Genomic DNA, 18,825 nt, shown 5'->3' on the forward strand with positions numbered 1-18,825 from the left:
CGCGCTTGGGGCAAAAATACAATAAATTGTTTGTGATATTGTGTTGTGTTAAATGGAGATTCACAATTGTACTGCAAACTAACAGTACAAAAACAAAGCTTAAGTGAGTAATGTTGTATTCAATGCTATGTTTGTGTTGTATTAATCAATATTGGATCCATTTAAACATCTTTCAGTTACTCATATAAATAGTTAGCTTGTGAGTGTTTATTATACTTTTATTGCAAGATTTTGCTCGTTGATAAAAAACTCAAACTTGAAAGTCCTCAATGGTACTTTTAATGCTAGGACTTTAAACATATTATAAAAACGAGAATGCCATAGGTACCAAAACCATTATGGAAATAAACATAAGTCATATTTTATATTTTATGGTTTTTTACGAAAAACAAAAATCTCTACAACCCAACAGTTGTGTTTTAGGGTTAATGAATTTTAATTTTAAAAAAACCTAGTTCCAAGTCTATTTTAATTGTATTGGTGTTGATACGTAGGCTAATTGAAAACAGAAAATGTTATGTATATGAGTTAATATACATTAAAACTATATACACATGAATGAGCAACGTTTACTACTTCAACAATTAAAAACCACGCTATATGTCTCTAACGAGGTGGTTAAATCGTGGCAAAAATCAAAAGATTTTAAATTCAAATTAGTTTGATTTTTATTATTAGAAAAAGAATTTTAAACCAAAATAAAATAATCACACCTATATTGTAGTAATATTGAAATATCATACAAATCGACAGCAATAATCGATAATTTAAATACTTAATAAACAAAAATATATCAATACTTCTAATCCAAATATATTATGGTAGCCTACCATGCTACCATACCAAATATGCCGTCACTGGTACTACAAAGCAATTGAAACATTTGGTCAGAGTTTGTTTAAATAGTGAATGTAAGAGATTAGGTTTCAAACATTTTTATTTTTTGTGTATAAACTTAAAAGATGCTGTATATAAAATATGTTAAAATAGTTATATTTTAAAACTATTTTTTATATAGAACTTATTGCTTATTTGGCCTTAAATTGCTCTATTTGAAACCTAAATTTATAAGTTTTTCCCTGGGAGGACCCCCGGACCCCCCTTTGGCTTGGGGGGTATCAAATACCCCCCAAACCCCCCGGAGGACCCCCCACCCAAACTGAAATCCTAGGGCCCCATTGGGAAATTCGCCCGGGGCCCCTAAAGTCCTAAGTCCGGCACTGCCTAAGATTAAATCTTGTTAATGACAGACACTCTGCTTGTGCCGTTGTTTGTTCAATAACCAATGGAGAAATGTTCAGGCCTTTTATATTGTTTAACTCTAAGCAATTACATTTCAGAGTAAACTGACCAAATTACTACTTGCTTTGAAACCAATTGAATTTGTCATTATTTAAAAATTTAAATATTTAAAATATAGTTTATCTATTTAAATATAATCTTGACAAGTAGTTAATAAAAATACAAGTAACAGAATGAGCATGGGTGAATGTCAACTTTCTTTAATCTACCAATTAATTTCTTCCATCAAAAAGTATTAGTTGATTACTTACACTATAATAATGAGTGATATAACTATGCAGTCATGGATGATGTGGCAATATAATCAAGGAACTAGATGAACACTTTTCTAGTAAAAGAAATTTTCTTCTACATAAAACATACCTAAATATTATATTCATTCTGGGTTATTTCCAGTTTGCTTTGAAACAATAAATTCCATAATAGAATTACGTTGAATATATTTTCAAGTTTTCAATGAACAATCAAAGTTTAAATTTTACGAACTATAAATTTATTACATTTTTATTTATTAATGAACAATACTATACAGAAATAACAAAAGTTTAAAATTTTTCAACACAATCAACTGACCTCTAGAAGGCACACGATTGCCTGGTTAGCAGCAATGGTCCAAATTACTATCCACGACTTGGTTCTGGAATTTTCTGCTCGCATGTTTCCAGTCATTAACAGTTTGCGTTGTCACATCACACTCTTAAATCAACCTTCACGTTTGTCATTGGCTGGTAAGTTGAAGTTGTCAATTTCATGGAAGGAATTTTTGAAAAGATATTGTAAATACTTTTTTGTGGGCTTTAGAAAAAAAAAGTTTTAGACTGTATTGTATGATTATACAATGCCATGTATAAATGTGTAAGTTAGCATTAGAAGTATCTACTTTAACTAGTTATCAAACTAAGTATTACCGTTTAAAATGTTGATCAGTTTGGCCATAACGGCAATATTTATTTATTGAGCTCTCCCTCTAAAAATCATTGATTTTTTTAAAAGTTGTTGAAACTTGTTAACTTGCTTATACCCCCCAGGAAGGTACTGCAATTAGCCTTACCAACTAACTGTCCCCACTTCTTTTAAGATATCCTCTTTATCAACTTAGTCTTGGCTCCTTCACATTTCCTTCTATTCTTTGGTTATATGTTTTATTCTATAAATATTTAATTTTTCACATTTGTATCATCATCTGCCCTCATTAATGTCCAGGTGCTGTCTGCTATCTGCCTTATCAACCACTTTTGGTAATTTCAATTAATTAATCGATTATTGACATACTTTGTATGTATATTTTAAGATGAATTAGAATGCAAGATGAGTGTAGAATAGGGTAAGAAATTCTGTGTACCTTTTTTGTCCGCTAAGATCAACTGTTTATTTAGCAATGATGATAAGTAGGAAGCCCTATGATCAATGACAGTTGGGTCCTGTAAAGAACCATAAAAAATCTTCTGGATTTTCTCAGGATCGAACCTGAGACCTTACTAGGCAAATACTATACACATTCGTGGACCGAGCCACAATTTTAATTTCAAAAATTTATGAAGTTACGAGAGGTGATTTACATTGTCAATTTCAACTGGTGTACAAAGTCTGTAAAAGACAGTTGGCCAAGAGATGAGTTCTGACCTGTGTCAACCGGTTTGGTGACCCAACCAAGTCTTGGTTGACTAGTGACCTCATGTCCTGCAACCACAACCAATTGGTCTTCTGGACTGTCTGTCTGGTTGTTGTGTCACCAGTCACCATGTTCTGTCCATTCTTAGAAGCTACCTGAAATACAAGTGAATAAATGCTTCAAAGGTGTGCAGAGAAAGTTTAAAATATATTTAATCAGCAATACATTACTAAGTCTATAATAAATTATTATTCTGTAGTTTAAATTATAGTTTATAATATTTTCTGGTATTGTGTAGATAAGTTGTTAAAAGTTTTAGCCTAAATAGGTGTATCCTTATTTGCTAGTAGGGAAAATTATTAAAGCTCAAAGTTTGATTGAAGTATCGTGATAGAGATGGTTAGAACATTTTTTTATCAACCTAAACACGTTGAAACATTACATGATTTTGTGCCAATTTGACAACACGAAAGTTAACTAGGTGCACTGACTTGATTAAAACAGACCATTTTCCAAATGGTGAAATACCTTACCCCTGTCCCTGTATTATCTATACTCATGATCGTTAAGCTATTAAAGGTTACTCCATGATAAAACACCGAAAGGAAACATAACGTCAAAGGGGAAATATAAATGTTAAGAAAACGTTTAGGGGCTAAAGTATCATACAAAACCATTTTAGACCAGTGAGATGCCTTAAATCTTTCCTTCTTTAAGACATTCTAATCAAAATGATTCCTTTTTAAAACAATCTATAATTACTCTGAATTTTCTTTTAATTCCATTTAATCTTTTGTTCCGTGTAAAAATTAATGTGAAAGGTAGACCTGAATTTTAAACGGTACATAAAGAGCAGGAGTTTTGCTGAAGTGGAGCCGGCTTAAGCTCTTAAGAGTGGGTTGACCCAGATAGCGGTCCTGGCCATTGTCACTGGCTTTACCCCACTTTAACCTCGCCAAACTTCGCTAAGTCCCGATAGACTACTGACGAGCATTCCCTTTGCAATTTAATTATTGTAGTCAGTTTTATCCTAATTATATTTATTCTCAGACTCATAATTTTTTTCTTTCCTGTTGAACACAAATTAGTTAGTGAATATCTATATATAAAGCCCAAAGTACCCATGAACTTTTGAGAAATCTATATATAAAGCCCAAATACCCATGAACTTTTGAAAAAACTACAAGTCACACCCCCCTTAAACTATATACTTAAAATGTTCGTCATGATGAGAAACCTTGCGCAAAACTATCCATTATTTCATAAATTGCCCTTTAAGGTCGTAATTCCTTTCTAAAGGGAACTTTCCATAGGCGGTACCTAATGTTAAAAATACCTCAGCTGTACTTATTTGTTTGAATTACTGTATTCTGTTCAGCTTAACCAAACCAATCAATAATTTTATTAATACTTATGAAGTCAAACGGGGTGAAGCCCGTGGGTAACAGCTAGTAGTGTTTAAATAGTGTTTGCTTAGTAAGCCGAATCTGAAGGTAGCCAATTTAGTCTTGAGAAAATTCTGTAGCTTTTTAATGGCTCAAAACTGAACCCAGCCTTGATGGGTTAATAAAGTATCCATACTTAAAAACAGCTGATCTAAGTCAGTAACAAAGCTACAAGCTACTCATCCTCCACTTGTGTCCAGCGATTGTGTCTCTTACTCAATGATAAAATGAAGCTGGTTAAATAAATTAAGGAATGGCTAATAATGAAATATACTGTGTCAGGTAATGTAGTCACTGTATTTTTTCTGAGTGTTTTGGATCTAAATAATCGGCCCATAATGAAATGAAATGAAATTAAATCGGTTTATTGCCCTTTGAATTTTTTAAAATTATTGACAATGTCATAAAACAGCTAACGTTATAGCATAGTCAGTTAATAAATACAATATAGCTAACTAGACAAAATGAGACATGTTACAATATATATTTTAAATATTACAATTGAATAATCTTATTCTTACTAAGAATAATTCGTGGCATTTAGAATAATGGAAGTGATTAACCCCCATAACCAACAAAATCCAACAGTACTTTGGTCTACTATTTGCTAACTCTACTTAAAAATTAATACCAGACTAAATTAAAATCATTTAGAGAAATCCTGCTCTAAATCCTGCTAATCCTGCTCTAAATCCTGCTCTAATCCTGCTAATCCTGCTTTTTATGTACCGTTTAAAATTAAGGTCTAGCTTTCAAATAACTTTTTACATTAAACAAAACTTACTGTCTTAAGGGCAAAAATAATGACATTGTAATAAATAAGAATGATGCATCATGCATAAGAGAATTATTTTTGCCTTGAAATATCACATGACAACATGATAGAATGTAATTGAAGATGATGGATTTAATTTATACATAATGTATTTCAATATTTAGCAGATGTTTATTGAGGAGGATATAGAATTTTTGTTTAACTTACTTAAATTATCAGCTATGCAACAATTGGTATTGTAAATGTAGTAATTGAAATGTAAATGAAATAATACTAAAATGAATTGTTATAATTTCAATTAAATACACAATAGCCAGTATTTCAGATAAACTAAGATTAATTAAAATTAGACTCATATAAAAAATACTTAAACTTAAACAGATATGGTTTTATTTATAAAGCCCCAATTCAATAGATATAATTGAGAAATGAGGCTGATTGTTAATATCAATGAATGTAATCATTGGTAATATTCAAAATAGAGTATGATTGATCTGACAAGAATGCCACTATGACCCATTGAATATGAGGCTGCCTTGAAATACAAGGTCCTATACCTGGTAATTGCCATTTCAGAACATCTTTGACTACTTGAGACAGATTATATCCAGACAATTCTTGGCATCCTATTGTTTCTAAACAGTAGAAGAATGTCTTCACAGGAACCTCAGACTTTAGTTATGATTGATTACTGTACTAGGTTGGTTCATTCATTTTAAAATACAACAGTATTATTACAAAATGTAATTTTATTTTATTTTAATTATGAACACAAAGTGTACCTTTGATTTTAGTATTTGAATTCAGATAGTTAGAGCTTTTAAAAAATAGGCATTTTTTGTATACTGTAACACTGTAGTTTAACTTTAACCGATCAAAATGTGACACCTTATGTAGAATGAAAATAAGGTACTATCGACAATTGATACAAATGGGATGTTTACTGTCAAATATACTGATAGTCAGTGACGGTTCTAGGGCTCTGACAAGGGGGTGTTCCATAATAGGAGGGGGTGTGAAGGGGTTCGCCTACAAAACATTTGCTATTTTTAAGCCATTTGGTGATTTTTAAAAGCTATTTTTAACTTCTAGAACTGTGTCAAAAAACCTCTGTCAAGTATTTGATCAAAATGTACGTTTAATATTTCCTGGTCGCCATTTCAAAAAAGTATTAAGTATTAAGGGATAATGAGAGCTTTAGCCCCGACAGCCTATTCCTATAGCCCCCCTTGCAAACCGCCTCTTATTATAATGGGACACCTGTGTGTGAGGTTATATAGAATGTGATGCTTAGGGAAAATTTAGGTTAGCCCTTAGTAGTGCTGATAAATACACACATTCTTTGAATATTGTAAAACTGAAAGTACATAACAAATAAATAAAGTAAATAAAATACACCTGTAACATATATACAGGGTGTTTTTTTAAAAACTTGCATCTTTATTTATTTAAAAACCGCAATAGATAGAAATATGCAGTTTGCGGGAATCATCTATTGACGTAGGGGGCCCAATTGTTTTGAATTCAACGTTACATTCACGATCCTCCCCTTTCCCCCCTGCCCCCAACTTATTTTTTTTAAATAGCAAGGTACCCCTTGTGACATACCAAATGAAAGAGCATGAAAAAAGAAAATGATTGATGAAAAAAAATTGAAAATCGGTTCATAAATTTGTGAGATATTTCCCCCCCAATTCCCCGGAACTTAATTTTTTTTTTAATAGCAAGGTACCCCTTGTGACATATCAAATGAAAGAGCATGAAAAAAGAAAATGTTTGGTGAAATTTATTTTTCGTTTGATATATCACAAGGGGGGTACCTTGCTATTAAAAAACAAGTTATGGGTAGAGCAAAAGGGGGGGATTATCTCACAAATTCATGAGCCGATTTTAAATTTTTTTTCACCAATAATTTTCTTTTTTCATGCTCTTTCATTTGATATGTCACAAGGGGTACTTTGCTTTTAAAAAAAAATTAAGTTCCGGGGGGAGGGGGGGAGGAATATCTCACAAATTTATGAACCGATTTTCAATTTTTTTTTCATCAAACATTTTTGTATTTCATGCTTTTTTATTTGATATGTCACAAGGGGTACCTTGCTATTTAAAAAAAATTAAGTTGGTGGCAGGGGGGGAAGGGGGGGAATGTGAATGTAACGTTGAATTCAAAAAAATTGTGCCCCCTACGTCAATAGATGATTCCCGCCAACTGCATATTTCTATCTATTGCGGTTTTTACATAAATAAAGATGCAATGTTGACTCACAAGGTGGCAAATACATGTAAATGATGGTACAGTAAAATATTCATTTGCCTGTGTCTGATGGTGATTGAAGTGTCCAATCATAATTGATCACCACTTTTATATGCATTTACGGAGTCAACAGTATAAGTGTAAATATATATGTTACAAATGTTATTAGACATATGTTTATATATTTTCAGTACTGATGATTGTGATATTGATGTTTGGTTTTGTTTCCAGTGCGGCTGGGGAAGTGAAGACAGCTGCTGTGACATCATGCGCCGTCCGACCTTCTGTAACAACTCTGTCGCAGTCCAACCTCCCAGATCTTCCGATAAGGTAATACATACTTACTCTGTCTTTGCTACAAGCCTCCGTTCATTAAAATATGATAACACGCTTAATTCCTACGTCTTATATATGAAAAGCTTTACCTAATGAACCTGTCTTTTGCCTTGTGCTACAAACTACAGGACTGTTAAGCTAGGGTGGGTCAGACTACCAGCATTTTAAGTGCAGTTGACTATCTGGTCTTATAGACGGTTGAGCGGTGTGAGGGACATCAAAGATGAGGTTTCCCATCTAAAACTATTCAACCGGTGTTCACCGTGTTCACCCGTCTGTGGCAGAACTAAGTAAATTGTACATGTGTAGGTTGACAAGATTGGTGAATCCTTTCACTATGAGAGAAACTATGAGAGTTTTTGGCGTCAACTGTGTTGACAGTTGTAGAATACTGCCAAACATTTCACCCTTGTTGTGAAGAGACCTTCTCAGGAACTAGGCTTAGACCATTGAGGACGCATCTTCAAAGCAAGGGCAAAACATCTGGCAGTAAGCTGCAACTGATGACACATTTGACGCTGAAAACTACCATAGATTCTGCAATAGTTCAAATCTGAAACAGTTTAAGGTGGTATTATACAAAAATTAATGTATACAATTTCCTAACCACTTTAACCGAGTGCAAAATCAGTAAACCAAAGTACTTCAATGAACATAAGAGTACTGCAATAACGTCAGTACATACTGAACACTGAACAGTGCTGGTCCCTTGTTTATATGGCTATACATGAAGCAGCTACTGTTGGAGATCATCTTACACAATATTTTTGTATTGCAGGAGGAAGGTCGTCTCACGAAGGTAAAGCGAATGTTTACAAGTTCCCTACGTAAACCTGTGGTCAACAGAGTGTTTGCTGTACCTCTAGAAGAGCTGCCTACAAACAAGGATCACGTTCCCAAAGTGCTCATCAAAATGTCCAACTACATTGAATCTTATGGTGAGCTATGCACTTGTAGTATAGGTTTAATTTTGAATCCACATTTTCCCCATTCAAGGAACATCCTTATTTCTTTTAGGAACTTGTGAGAAAGTTCCGTCTACTTTGTCTTGTTTCAAAGTACTGTTATGGAACTCTCCTCGGCGTTTTAATTTTTACAGATTGATAAACTTGATTTATAAAATTAAGTTGAGGGATGTTTTTTTGATTGAACTATGGAACAATTTGTCAATATATTACTTATTAGTCTCGGACAAGTAGCTGTACGTCTCATTTACAAAATGTATTTAACTTCAACCCAAACTTTTCCTAGTGTTTTCCTAACATTTTAAAACAAACTGAAAATTATTTTCTATTTGAAAGTATTAAAGATTTTCTAAAAGCTTGTTGAATATGTTTTAGTTGTCTAGAAACAGTTTCACGTTTGTATTCCTGTGCAGGTCTCCTAGTGGAAGGCTTGTTCCGGTTATCAGGAGGCAACCCCGCACTGGTGGAGCAACTGAAGGCTTCATTCAACCGTGTTGGAGACGTTGACTTAGAGACTTGCGCTGATGTAGCGTCTGTCGCGTCACTACTCAAGCTGTGGCTGCGCGACCTGCCTGAACCACTGGTGTCGCCTGCGACTACTGCAGAACTTGTCACTCTGGTGCACAGTAAGTGGCAACTCCTTTTTAGAACTTTTTAGAAATTTCTTTACATGTTCTTAGACATAATCATTTTTGAATTTTTAGGTTTTAAGATCTAAATGTACAGTAGCCTTAAAGTGTACGTACAAACCTCATAACTGTTGCAGAATATGGTGGCTCAACAGAATGGTGTGGCCAAGCCCGCATAACCCTACAAGAGCTGCCTCCCCGCCATGCAGCAACCCTGCGTCACACGCTACAGTTGTTGCACCTGTACAGTCTCCGCCAGCCAACCAGTGCTGCCAACCTGCCAGCTGTGTTCTCACCTCTGCTGTTGTGTGCCGAGTTCCACGGTATCAGCACACCGGAGACTACTCACGTCACTGCCTGTCTCATACGAGACTACAACCACATTTACTGCGACAAGTGAGTGGTCTTAAGTGGTCAGACCAATTACATCCCCCCACCCCTTAAAAAATCATAAACTAGCAGTTTATTTTAACAGTAAATGTTCTTGTGTCCACTTAAATTTGTTTGTACATCTTAGAATTCAACTAAAAAAGTCGGATCTAAATACGTTTTCCCGAGCAAATTTAATTAATTTATTTGAAAGCCAAAATCTTAAATGTAATAATATAATAAAAATATTAACATTTAAAAAAGTCAAACTTGACCAGTATCTGTTTTCCGACGTTTCATGCTTTATGCCTTCAAAATACACCTTCATAAGTAACAGAACAGTAGTTGAAAGAATAAGGTGGCTCTTTTAATATTAAAAAAAGGAATTTTTATACCCTATTATTCCTGCCGTAAATTTGCAGTACTGATTTCTTATCATTGATAGTTCCTGAGAATTTTCTCAATGCATTTAAACCAAAATATTAATTTTACTAACCCCTATTATTATCTTTTGTAAAAAATTATAGTTATACTTTTTTTATTTTTTCACTTTTGTCTACAAACTGTTTTTAGTTTCCTTGTTTTGAGCTGTTCTTAAAAGTATTTTCCAACCATAGGTACCAATTATTACAACATTTGTTTGCATCAGTAAGTTTTGTAGAGTAAAAATCAGCAATTAGAGGATAAAATATATTGGAAACATCTTCCATGAAACTTTTTTAGTTTGAGTGCTAAACGAAGATTTTAATTTTCAATGAGTTAAAAAGAGAGGCACTCAACCCACTAATGTATGACTTGTGGTGATGCCAGGACAGTTTGCAGCAGTGGGTACTGTTTTTTGCAGAGTGGGAGAGAGTGTTCCGAACGAGCTGAAACAACGGAAACGCAAGGAACGTCACAACAGTGATGCAGCCAGTCTAGACCGCAAGTTCGTCAGGTGAGTTAACAAGTACAGTTCAACTAATGGTTTATTAAACACTTTTGTTTTCATTTAAGTTAAATGCTTCTTTGTGTTTCAAATAGGGATATAGTGATTCCCGCTAATCCGAAGCACATGTTAGGGAGAAAGGATATTGTATTAAAACACAAAGAAATGTGTTCTGAAATAAGAATGATGTGTCTCGACAACTGAGAAACTTTGAATTGTATACAGATTTTGTATGGAACCAGGATATTTAGAACATTTGCACTAGCCTGTGACTCAGTGTCCATTCATTGATGATGTTTCATTGTTTCTTACTTAATGTGGTTCTTACTTTACTATCTCACTGTCCTTGACAGTATTATCAACCAAGGAAGGGGTGATACTTGGTGACTTATTTCCCATTCAGAAAAGCATACCATCCCAATAACAATCCATATAAACTAGGCCCTTGTGCCCTAAATTTGATCATTGACTTCAAGTGTTTAATTTTACTGATAGCCTAAGTCGGTTTGACCGTTTGTCTTTGTTACTATTCAAATTATGGCATTTCCTACTGCATATATTATGTTACAAACTTGTTGATACCCCTATGTGAAATTTTTGAGCTTTAATTCAACAGCCAAGTTTTTGCAGGTAGCTGTACAACGGAAACTAGTGTTTTTCAGACGCTCATGTAGGTAACACTGTACAGGTCCAATTCTGAGGAACGGCCAAGTGTGGAGGAGAAGCAGAGCTGCCAATCCGACAGCATTCGCCGTGTCAGCAGTCACGAGGACTTCACTACATCACGAAAACACACACAGGTGAGTAAATCAGATGGTGGATGTCAGGTTACAGTGTTTCACCATAGACTAAGCAATACAAGTAGACTCCTCATCCCATTGTAAATTTTGAAGCTTGGTTTTCGTGTCTAGTTCATGTACGTCCACACTGATCGCTGGTGTAGACAAAATTTTGTTTCTAGGGTTATTTTCATGATTTGTGCTTACTACTTGGTTATATAACTAGGAGACCAGTAATTGTTTATGATTATATCATTTTATTTGGTTAAATGAGGTTTTAAATTACTGAAATAACAAGAAACAAATTGTAAACAAAACACAACCTCTACTGTTGGATGTACAGAACTAACATTAAAATTGTCTTCAGCTGTTCCATAAGGATGACAAATCTACTAAGGGAGCATGTTTTATCTATGGTTTGACTGACTAAAAGGTCAAAGGTCGTTGTTTTGATCATGAGAAAATTCCGTGGCATCTTGATAATGGAGCTGACCCCCGCCACGGAAAACCTGTAGACTTAGCAAATATCCATTTATCTGGTTGGATTTTCACTTAAATATTCCCATAAAATTGTCAGATTTATTTCCAATTTAAATAACATTCTACTAAGGAGGGTAAAGAGTTGGGTTTGAAACGTCGATAGCTTAGTATGAAATGAACAAAACTGTTAAATTTGATGTAAAGAAGCAAATTACTACAGTTTATATTACCTCGATTAACACGGGAATTTCAAATTTACACTTTTTTGAATTTTCTCCCTAATTGTTAAGCACGGGACACACTAGGCTGGCATTAGCGGCTAATAAACCATACTTAGCTGGTATAAGCCCCTACTGCAAGCTTAATGTGACCACAAAATTCGCAACTGGCACCGCCAGCTGGCGAGTATTTGTCAGCAGCTGGCAAAGTCGGTCATGTTCTACTTTTGGTAGTGAGGCACCGGCGACCAGCAGTCACTTGACCACTCGGACTCGCTGACGCCAGTAGTCTGACCACCTCTAGAAGCGTTCCAGTGGGGACAAAAATCACAATTTCTTTTTCAATTAGAGGTTTAACTATTTCTAGCAGTTCTTGGAATTTATGTGGGTATATTGGTAAAACATTTCTGTACATGTTTCTGAGTCCTCTTCTTTTAATTTTTGCAACCGGCTTGAAGAAACTCCTCACTGTTCCTTATTTTGTATCCAAGGCCTGGTCCACTAGAGGCATCTTGGGGTTAAGCAGTTTTGAATAAAGTTCTTTTTCTTTCACACCTTGATACCGTAATCGATAAAGTACTGGTTTAAGAGGACCCAAGGACGACATGGCGACTGGAACTGAGCTTTAAACTAGGCAAATAAAATCAGTAATTTGTAGAGTAGAAATGACTGAGGTGGGGGAAGCAGGTTATTGATTTTTCAAATTTATTCCAAAACTATGCGTGCTTGTGGGACGTTTCTACAGAGAAGTATTTAGGACCGTCCAAAAAGCAGCTTACAGTAAGCTGTTGCAAAACCTCGCAGCTGTTCTGTCTCACACATCCTCAATAATTGCTTAAGTACAGTACTCAATATGAGGTCCCACGGACGCTGATCACCAGTGGCAGACAAGCAGCCTAGTGTTACTCGTGCTTTAGGCATACAACTATGCTTCAGTATACCGGTACTAAAATATGTCTTTTTTAAGCTCTACAAAACAATGTAGAAAAAAGTAGAGACATTTCATGTTTTTAAGGTATAAATGAGAAAAACCTATTTTTATCCCATCAATTGGATAATTTTTGCTCAAGTTAATTTGCTAACGGACACATACATGCATATGAATTTGAACGGAGGATGTTTCTGACCTCTGAGGACCCCAAAATGATAAAGTAATCCCGACCGGATCTAGGTCTTACCACGAGACCTTCGGGAAATTTTCTTGGTTTTTTATGTTGGCAGCCTTTTTGGTGCTTTTGGGAGATTCCAAAATAATTTCACCAAATTCTACGGGGTAAAAATGAGGGGTGTAAGTCGTTACGAACAATCTACCTCGATCGGTTTGGCCGCTATACTTTGTGTACGGGCAGTCTGCTTCACCCTGTATATAGTATGCAGGGTGTCTAGTAGTCGGGAAAATCGGGAAAGTCGGGAATTAGTATTGAATTTCAAAACGGTCTTGAAAAGTCGGGATTTAGTCTTAAATTTGATTTCAAAGTCGGGAATTTTCATGATTTTGCCGCGATCGTCGTCTTGCGTTTACGTAACCACGAAAGCCAATGATGATGATGTCTACACGGCCTCGGAAAATGTTCACGATTTTGCCGCGATAGTGGACGACGACGATGACGTTTCCGAAACCACGAGAGACGACGATGACGTTTCTGTGACAGCGGGAGACGACGATGACGTTACCGTGACCACGGGAGACGACGATGACGTTTCCAAGACCGCGGGAGACGACGATGATGTCTACACGGCCGCGGGAAATGTTAATGATTTTGCCGGGATTGCGGACGTCGACGATAACGTTTCCGTGACCGCGGGAGATGACGATGATATCTGCTCGGCCGCGGGAAATGTTCATGATTTTGTCGCGTTCGCCGGGAGATGACGATGTCGTTTCCGTGACCGCGGGAGACGACGATGATATCTGCTCGGCCGCGGGAAATGTTCATGATTGTGTCGCGATCGCGGACGACGACGATGACGTTTCCGTGATCGCGGGAGACGACGGTGATGTCTAAAACAGCCGCGGGAAATGTTCATGATTTTGCCGCGATCGCGGACGACGACGTTGACCTTTCCGTTACCGCGGGAGATGACGATGACGTTTCCGTGACCGCGGGAGACGACGATGATATCTGCTCGGCCGCGGGAAATGTTCATGATTTTGTCGCGATCGCGGGAGATGACGATGACGTATCCGTGACCGCGGGAGATGACGATGACGTTTCCGTGACCGCGGGAGACGACGATGACGTTTCCGTTACCGCGGGAGATGACGATGACGTTTCCGTGACCGCGGGAGACGACGATGATATCTGCTCGGCCGCGGGAAATGTTCATGATTTTGCCGCGATCGCGAACGACGACGTTTCCGTTACCGCGGGAGATGACGATGACGTTTCCGTTACCGCGGGAGACGACGATGATATCTGCTTGGCCGCGGGAAATGTTCATGATTTTGTCGCGATCGCGGGAGATGACGATGACGTTTCCGTGACCGCGGGAGAGGACGATGACGTTTCCGTGACTGCGGGAGACGACGATGACGTTTCCGTGACCGCGGGAGAAGACGATGATATCTGCTCGGCCGCGGGAAATGTTCATGATTTTGCCGCGATCGCGGACGACGACGTTGACGTTTCCGTTACCGCGGGAGATGACGATAATATCTGCTCGGCCGCGGGAAATGTTCATGATTTTGCCGCGATCGCGGACGACGACGTTGACGTTTCCGTTACCGCGGGAGATGACGATGACGTTTCCGTGACCGCGGGAGACGACGATGATATCTGCTCGGCCGCGGGAAATGTTCATGATTTTGTCGCGATCGCGGGAGATGACGATGACGTATCCGTGACCGCGGGAGATGACGATGACGTTTCCGTGACCGCGGGAGACGACGATGATGTCTACACGGCCGCGGGAAATGCTAATGATTTTGCCGTGATTGCGGACGTCGACGATAACGTTTCCGTGTCCGCGGGAGACGACGGTGATGTCTAAACAGCCGCGGGAAATGTTCATGATTTTGCCGTGATCGCGGACGACGACGATCACGTTTCTGTAACCGCTGCAGTCAATGATGATGTCTAAACGTACAGTACGCGGAAGATTTCATGATAAAAAAAAACCAAATTTGCTAGTTAGAATTTTTTATTGCTGCATCATTTCTTTACTTGAAAACACCACATTATCATAATACTACTTTATGACAAAGACAGGGGTTGGTGTAGTATTATTTAGAAAATTTGGTTAAACTAAAAAATTGGTATCGGTATCAAGAATCGAGAATCGATACATTTTGGTATCAACACCCACTAATTGTTGAAAAAACTGGTCTTGAAAAATCTGAAATTAGTCTTGAAAAGTCTGGAATTAGTCTTGAATTTTATAATGGAAATAAACTAGACACCCTGAGTATGTTATGTTGCATTTTGACAACAAGAAGTCTGAATTATTATATGTTCTTTGTATATTTCTGAATGAGTTACACAATATCATAGTATCCAAACACTTCACATTCACAATCAGTAAATCTTAAGTGCTTCCTCTCTTGAAACTTTTAAAAACCATGCAATCTTATTGTTCTTGGAGATTTACTCATACTGTAATATATTGAGTGGTTACGACAGCCTATCAATCATATTTGAGTTTCAAAGCAGAAGAGGTTAATTTTTATTGCTCGATAATCATTATACATACAGTTTGTAAGAATGGATTAGGGATTCAGTTTGACGCTTCCAGGAAATTGATAAATTTATCAGTTGATTATTTATGTGTCACTTCATTCATTCTATTATTTACCATCCAAACAAATCAAATCATTTATTTCTGAGATAATATTAATCCACAGTCTATGAATGTAGTCGATAATAAGAAAAAGAGATTTCAATTTTCTAATAAGTAGTTGTTTGTAAATGGAACTACAAAGTTCAACCCAACTGTTAAAATAACACCAATTAATTTTCTGGGTAAGGACTTTGAGGGGTGGCGTGGTCCTGTAATCCAGCTACTTAGGAGGTCACGAATTGTGGATATTTATAGGGATGCACTGTGGATGCGATGCTCCCTGGTGTGCATTAACGTCCGCACTAGTGAGTACTACGACTATCCGCGGTACTATCCTGATAATTAGACCAATTCGTAAATTACAAGGAAAAATGTGGTTCGGATTCCACTATAAACTGTAGGTCCCTTAGTTGCCATTAGCTGTATGGGCTATTAATTAACAGCTGTGTCTAAGGAACATGTCGGCCTTAGTCACTAACAAGACTACAAGATCGCGCCACTCATCCTACACTCATCCTTCACTCATATTTGGGTTAAAATACGCACATAGTGGCGTCCCCATCTTAACTAATTGATATTGATATTGATATATTGATTTGATATTGAACTAGCTAAATGCTATTGCGATATCCGTAGATTACTTACATTCTATTTAAATTATCATTCGTTTGTTTACCAACCGATTTTCATGATTGAGGTCTCAAATTGAAGGTATGAACGACCAGATTTCACTTCAAGCATCGGCATATATTTATCTACTGTATTACTCAACCAAAAACATTAATTTAATTTATTTTCGAATACGTAGTTCAATTTCAGATGTAATTCACCAATTATAATTATATAATACTATATATTTTGCCTAAATAACATTCAGTGGAATACCGGATTTCATTTAAGCTATTAGTTATTCAAATTGGACGAGTTTCGAGCAAACGCAAGGTGAACAACCAACATACAAATTATTTTTTTAAAGGTTTTTCTATGATTAAAAATTAAAAGCTCCAGTATTGTTTATGTTTTTTTTTTTTAGACTCAAAATAATCAAATTATAGGCTTTAATTTGAGCTATTGATTGTTAGAATCATATGGTTCAAGATACTGTATTACTTAATCAAAAATCATAAATTTGATTTGATTATTTCTCAGATATGATATTTATTTCAACGCTGCGGAGCAGCATGGGTTCAATTATCAATTATTTAAGATGGGGACGCCACTATGTGCATTCTCTAGTAGTGTCTCTTTTTATGTGTTTAAGCCAGCTGTAAAGTAGTTTAAAAATAGTAATCAGTTAAGTTATTAGGCCTAAGTTCTTTATGAAAATGTAAAAGTAATTTTCATACTTTTTCCATTGAAAACAATCAATCAGATAATTCTCATAAGCTCAACATGGTAACTCGGAAAGCCCAGGGCAAAACACTAGCTGATGAAACAGAAACCATGAAAGGATGAATGAAAATCAAGTAGTGTTAGTGATTTGGTAATGCAAATCACATTAAGACATTTTATTTGTACGTTTACTAATAAAAGCTGAAAAAAATAGTAAAATATATTACTGCTTAAATAAACATTCCGCTCTGCAATGGCAATTACGTGCATTGATAAGGTATCCACTCCAAGTGACATTTTGAATTGGCTACTTTTATCAATTAGTTTTTCAACACTTGACAATACATTGTTCTAGAATCTTAAAATAAGTGCTCATCCAGTTTCAACCTGATTTCTTGTGTAACTTCGCATGCAAAACAGATTTATAAGTGACGTGATATCACAAAATCTCAATTCAACTGTCAAACAAATATTATCACTTCTTAGAAAACGGATGATTTTTCCTCCAAGCAATTTTTATCTAAGACTTAAGAATACTTATACATGTGTCGTAATAGAAAGAGTATAAGACAAACATGTTTTTAAAACTTTAAAAATCTTACCAAGTCCACTGTGAAAAATTTCTTGTTGAATTGTTTTGTATAAGATATCTGGAATATGGTTTGATCTTCGGACAAGATAGAACTTAAAACATAATATAATCTTACAAATCTTAACACATCTTGACATAGCTGGAAACAACTCAGTTGCAATTTTGCCTACAGAGTTTTATTGTTGCTTTGCAAGTTTTTATTGATTATTATAAATTTTTTTTATTTTATACATTTTTACACCATGAGACGACACCTTATACTTCTTACAACATGCTACAAAATAATATTTCAATTTCAATCTGAATGATAAAGACAATTGTGTTGACATTATTGTACAATTGTATCATGGTATGAACTGTTTACAGAGTGACTCATAATGTCTGGTGCTATGGATATATAACACAACAAGTGTCACACTAGCTAGTAGAACCATCTAAATGACAATGTTAGTAGTTTCTAGAGTTGTCATAGGTGGTGTTTAGACAATTCAGACATCATATCAATTAACATGGCATATGTAGAGACAATTGTTATTTTTGCCTAAACTGGTATATTCAAAACAAATACAATAGGTTCGTTAATTTTCATGTTGAAATATAATTTTTTTCCAACAGTTTGTACATTGCACTAACATTAATAAAAAATGTCACTCCTTCTAGTGATTTATCCCTTTTCTTTGAAGGGAGAAGACTCAGAAGGGAAATTTTGGGGTTTTAAAATTTGCTATAATAACAGTTGCACATTCACCAATGATCATACAGGCAAATCACAACTGTACCACACCACTTATAGTCCAGAATGTATAGGGGGTTGTGTGTAACACATTTTGAGGCTGGGGCATCTTGGAAATGAGGAAAGCAGATGTTGTTGCCCTCCCAGCAGGCACACAACTTGGGGGGTGGGTGAAGTAGCGCTAGGTCTCTTTTCTATAACACGACTCATATCATGCAAACTACGAGCAACAGAAACATGCTCTAAAGGGCACATAATTATACAAATCATAATCTATGAAAAATATTACGAGGAAAAAC

The 18,825-nt window shown here is 36.0% G+C and overlaps 1 protein-coding gene across 3 annotated transcripts in view; it reads left to right on the plus strand.

Moving 5' to 3' along the window:
• Positions 1-18,825, plus strand: part of LOC128987692 (protein FAM13A-like) — a 63,918-nt gene that overhangs the window by 25,158 nt on the left and 19,935 nt on the right. For all 3 annotated transcript variants that reach the window (XM_054408676.1, XM_054408678.1, XM_054408677.1), the window contains exons 3-8: positions 7,620-7,718; positions 8,503-8,662; positions 9,103-9,315; positions 9,456-9,714; positions 10,532-10,624; positions 11,304-11,415. In XM_054408676.1, coding sequence (XP_054264651.1) covers positions 7,656-7,718; positions 8,503-8,662; positions 9,103-9,315; positions 9,456-9,714; positions 10,532-10,624; positions 11,304-11,415 — 900 coding nt within the window. In that variant the 5' untranslated portion in view covers positions 7,620-7,655. The remainder of the gene's footprint in view (positions 1-7,619; positions 7,719-8,502; positions 8,663-9,102; positions 9,316-9,455; positions 9,715-10,531; positions 10,625-11,303; positions 11,416-18,825) is intronic.

The sequence above is a fragment of the Macrosteles quadrilineatus genome, unplaced genomic scaffold (genome assembly GCF_028750875.1).
Source record: "Macrosteles quadrilineatus isolate MER2022 unplaced genomic scaffold, UCM_ALF_1.0 Scaffold_2__2_contigs__length_208266976, whole genome shotgun sequence".
Lineage (NCBI taxonomy): Eukaryota > Metazoa > Arthropoda > Insecta > Hemiptera > Cicadellidae > Macrosteles > Macrosteles quadrilineatus.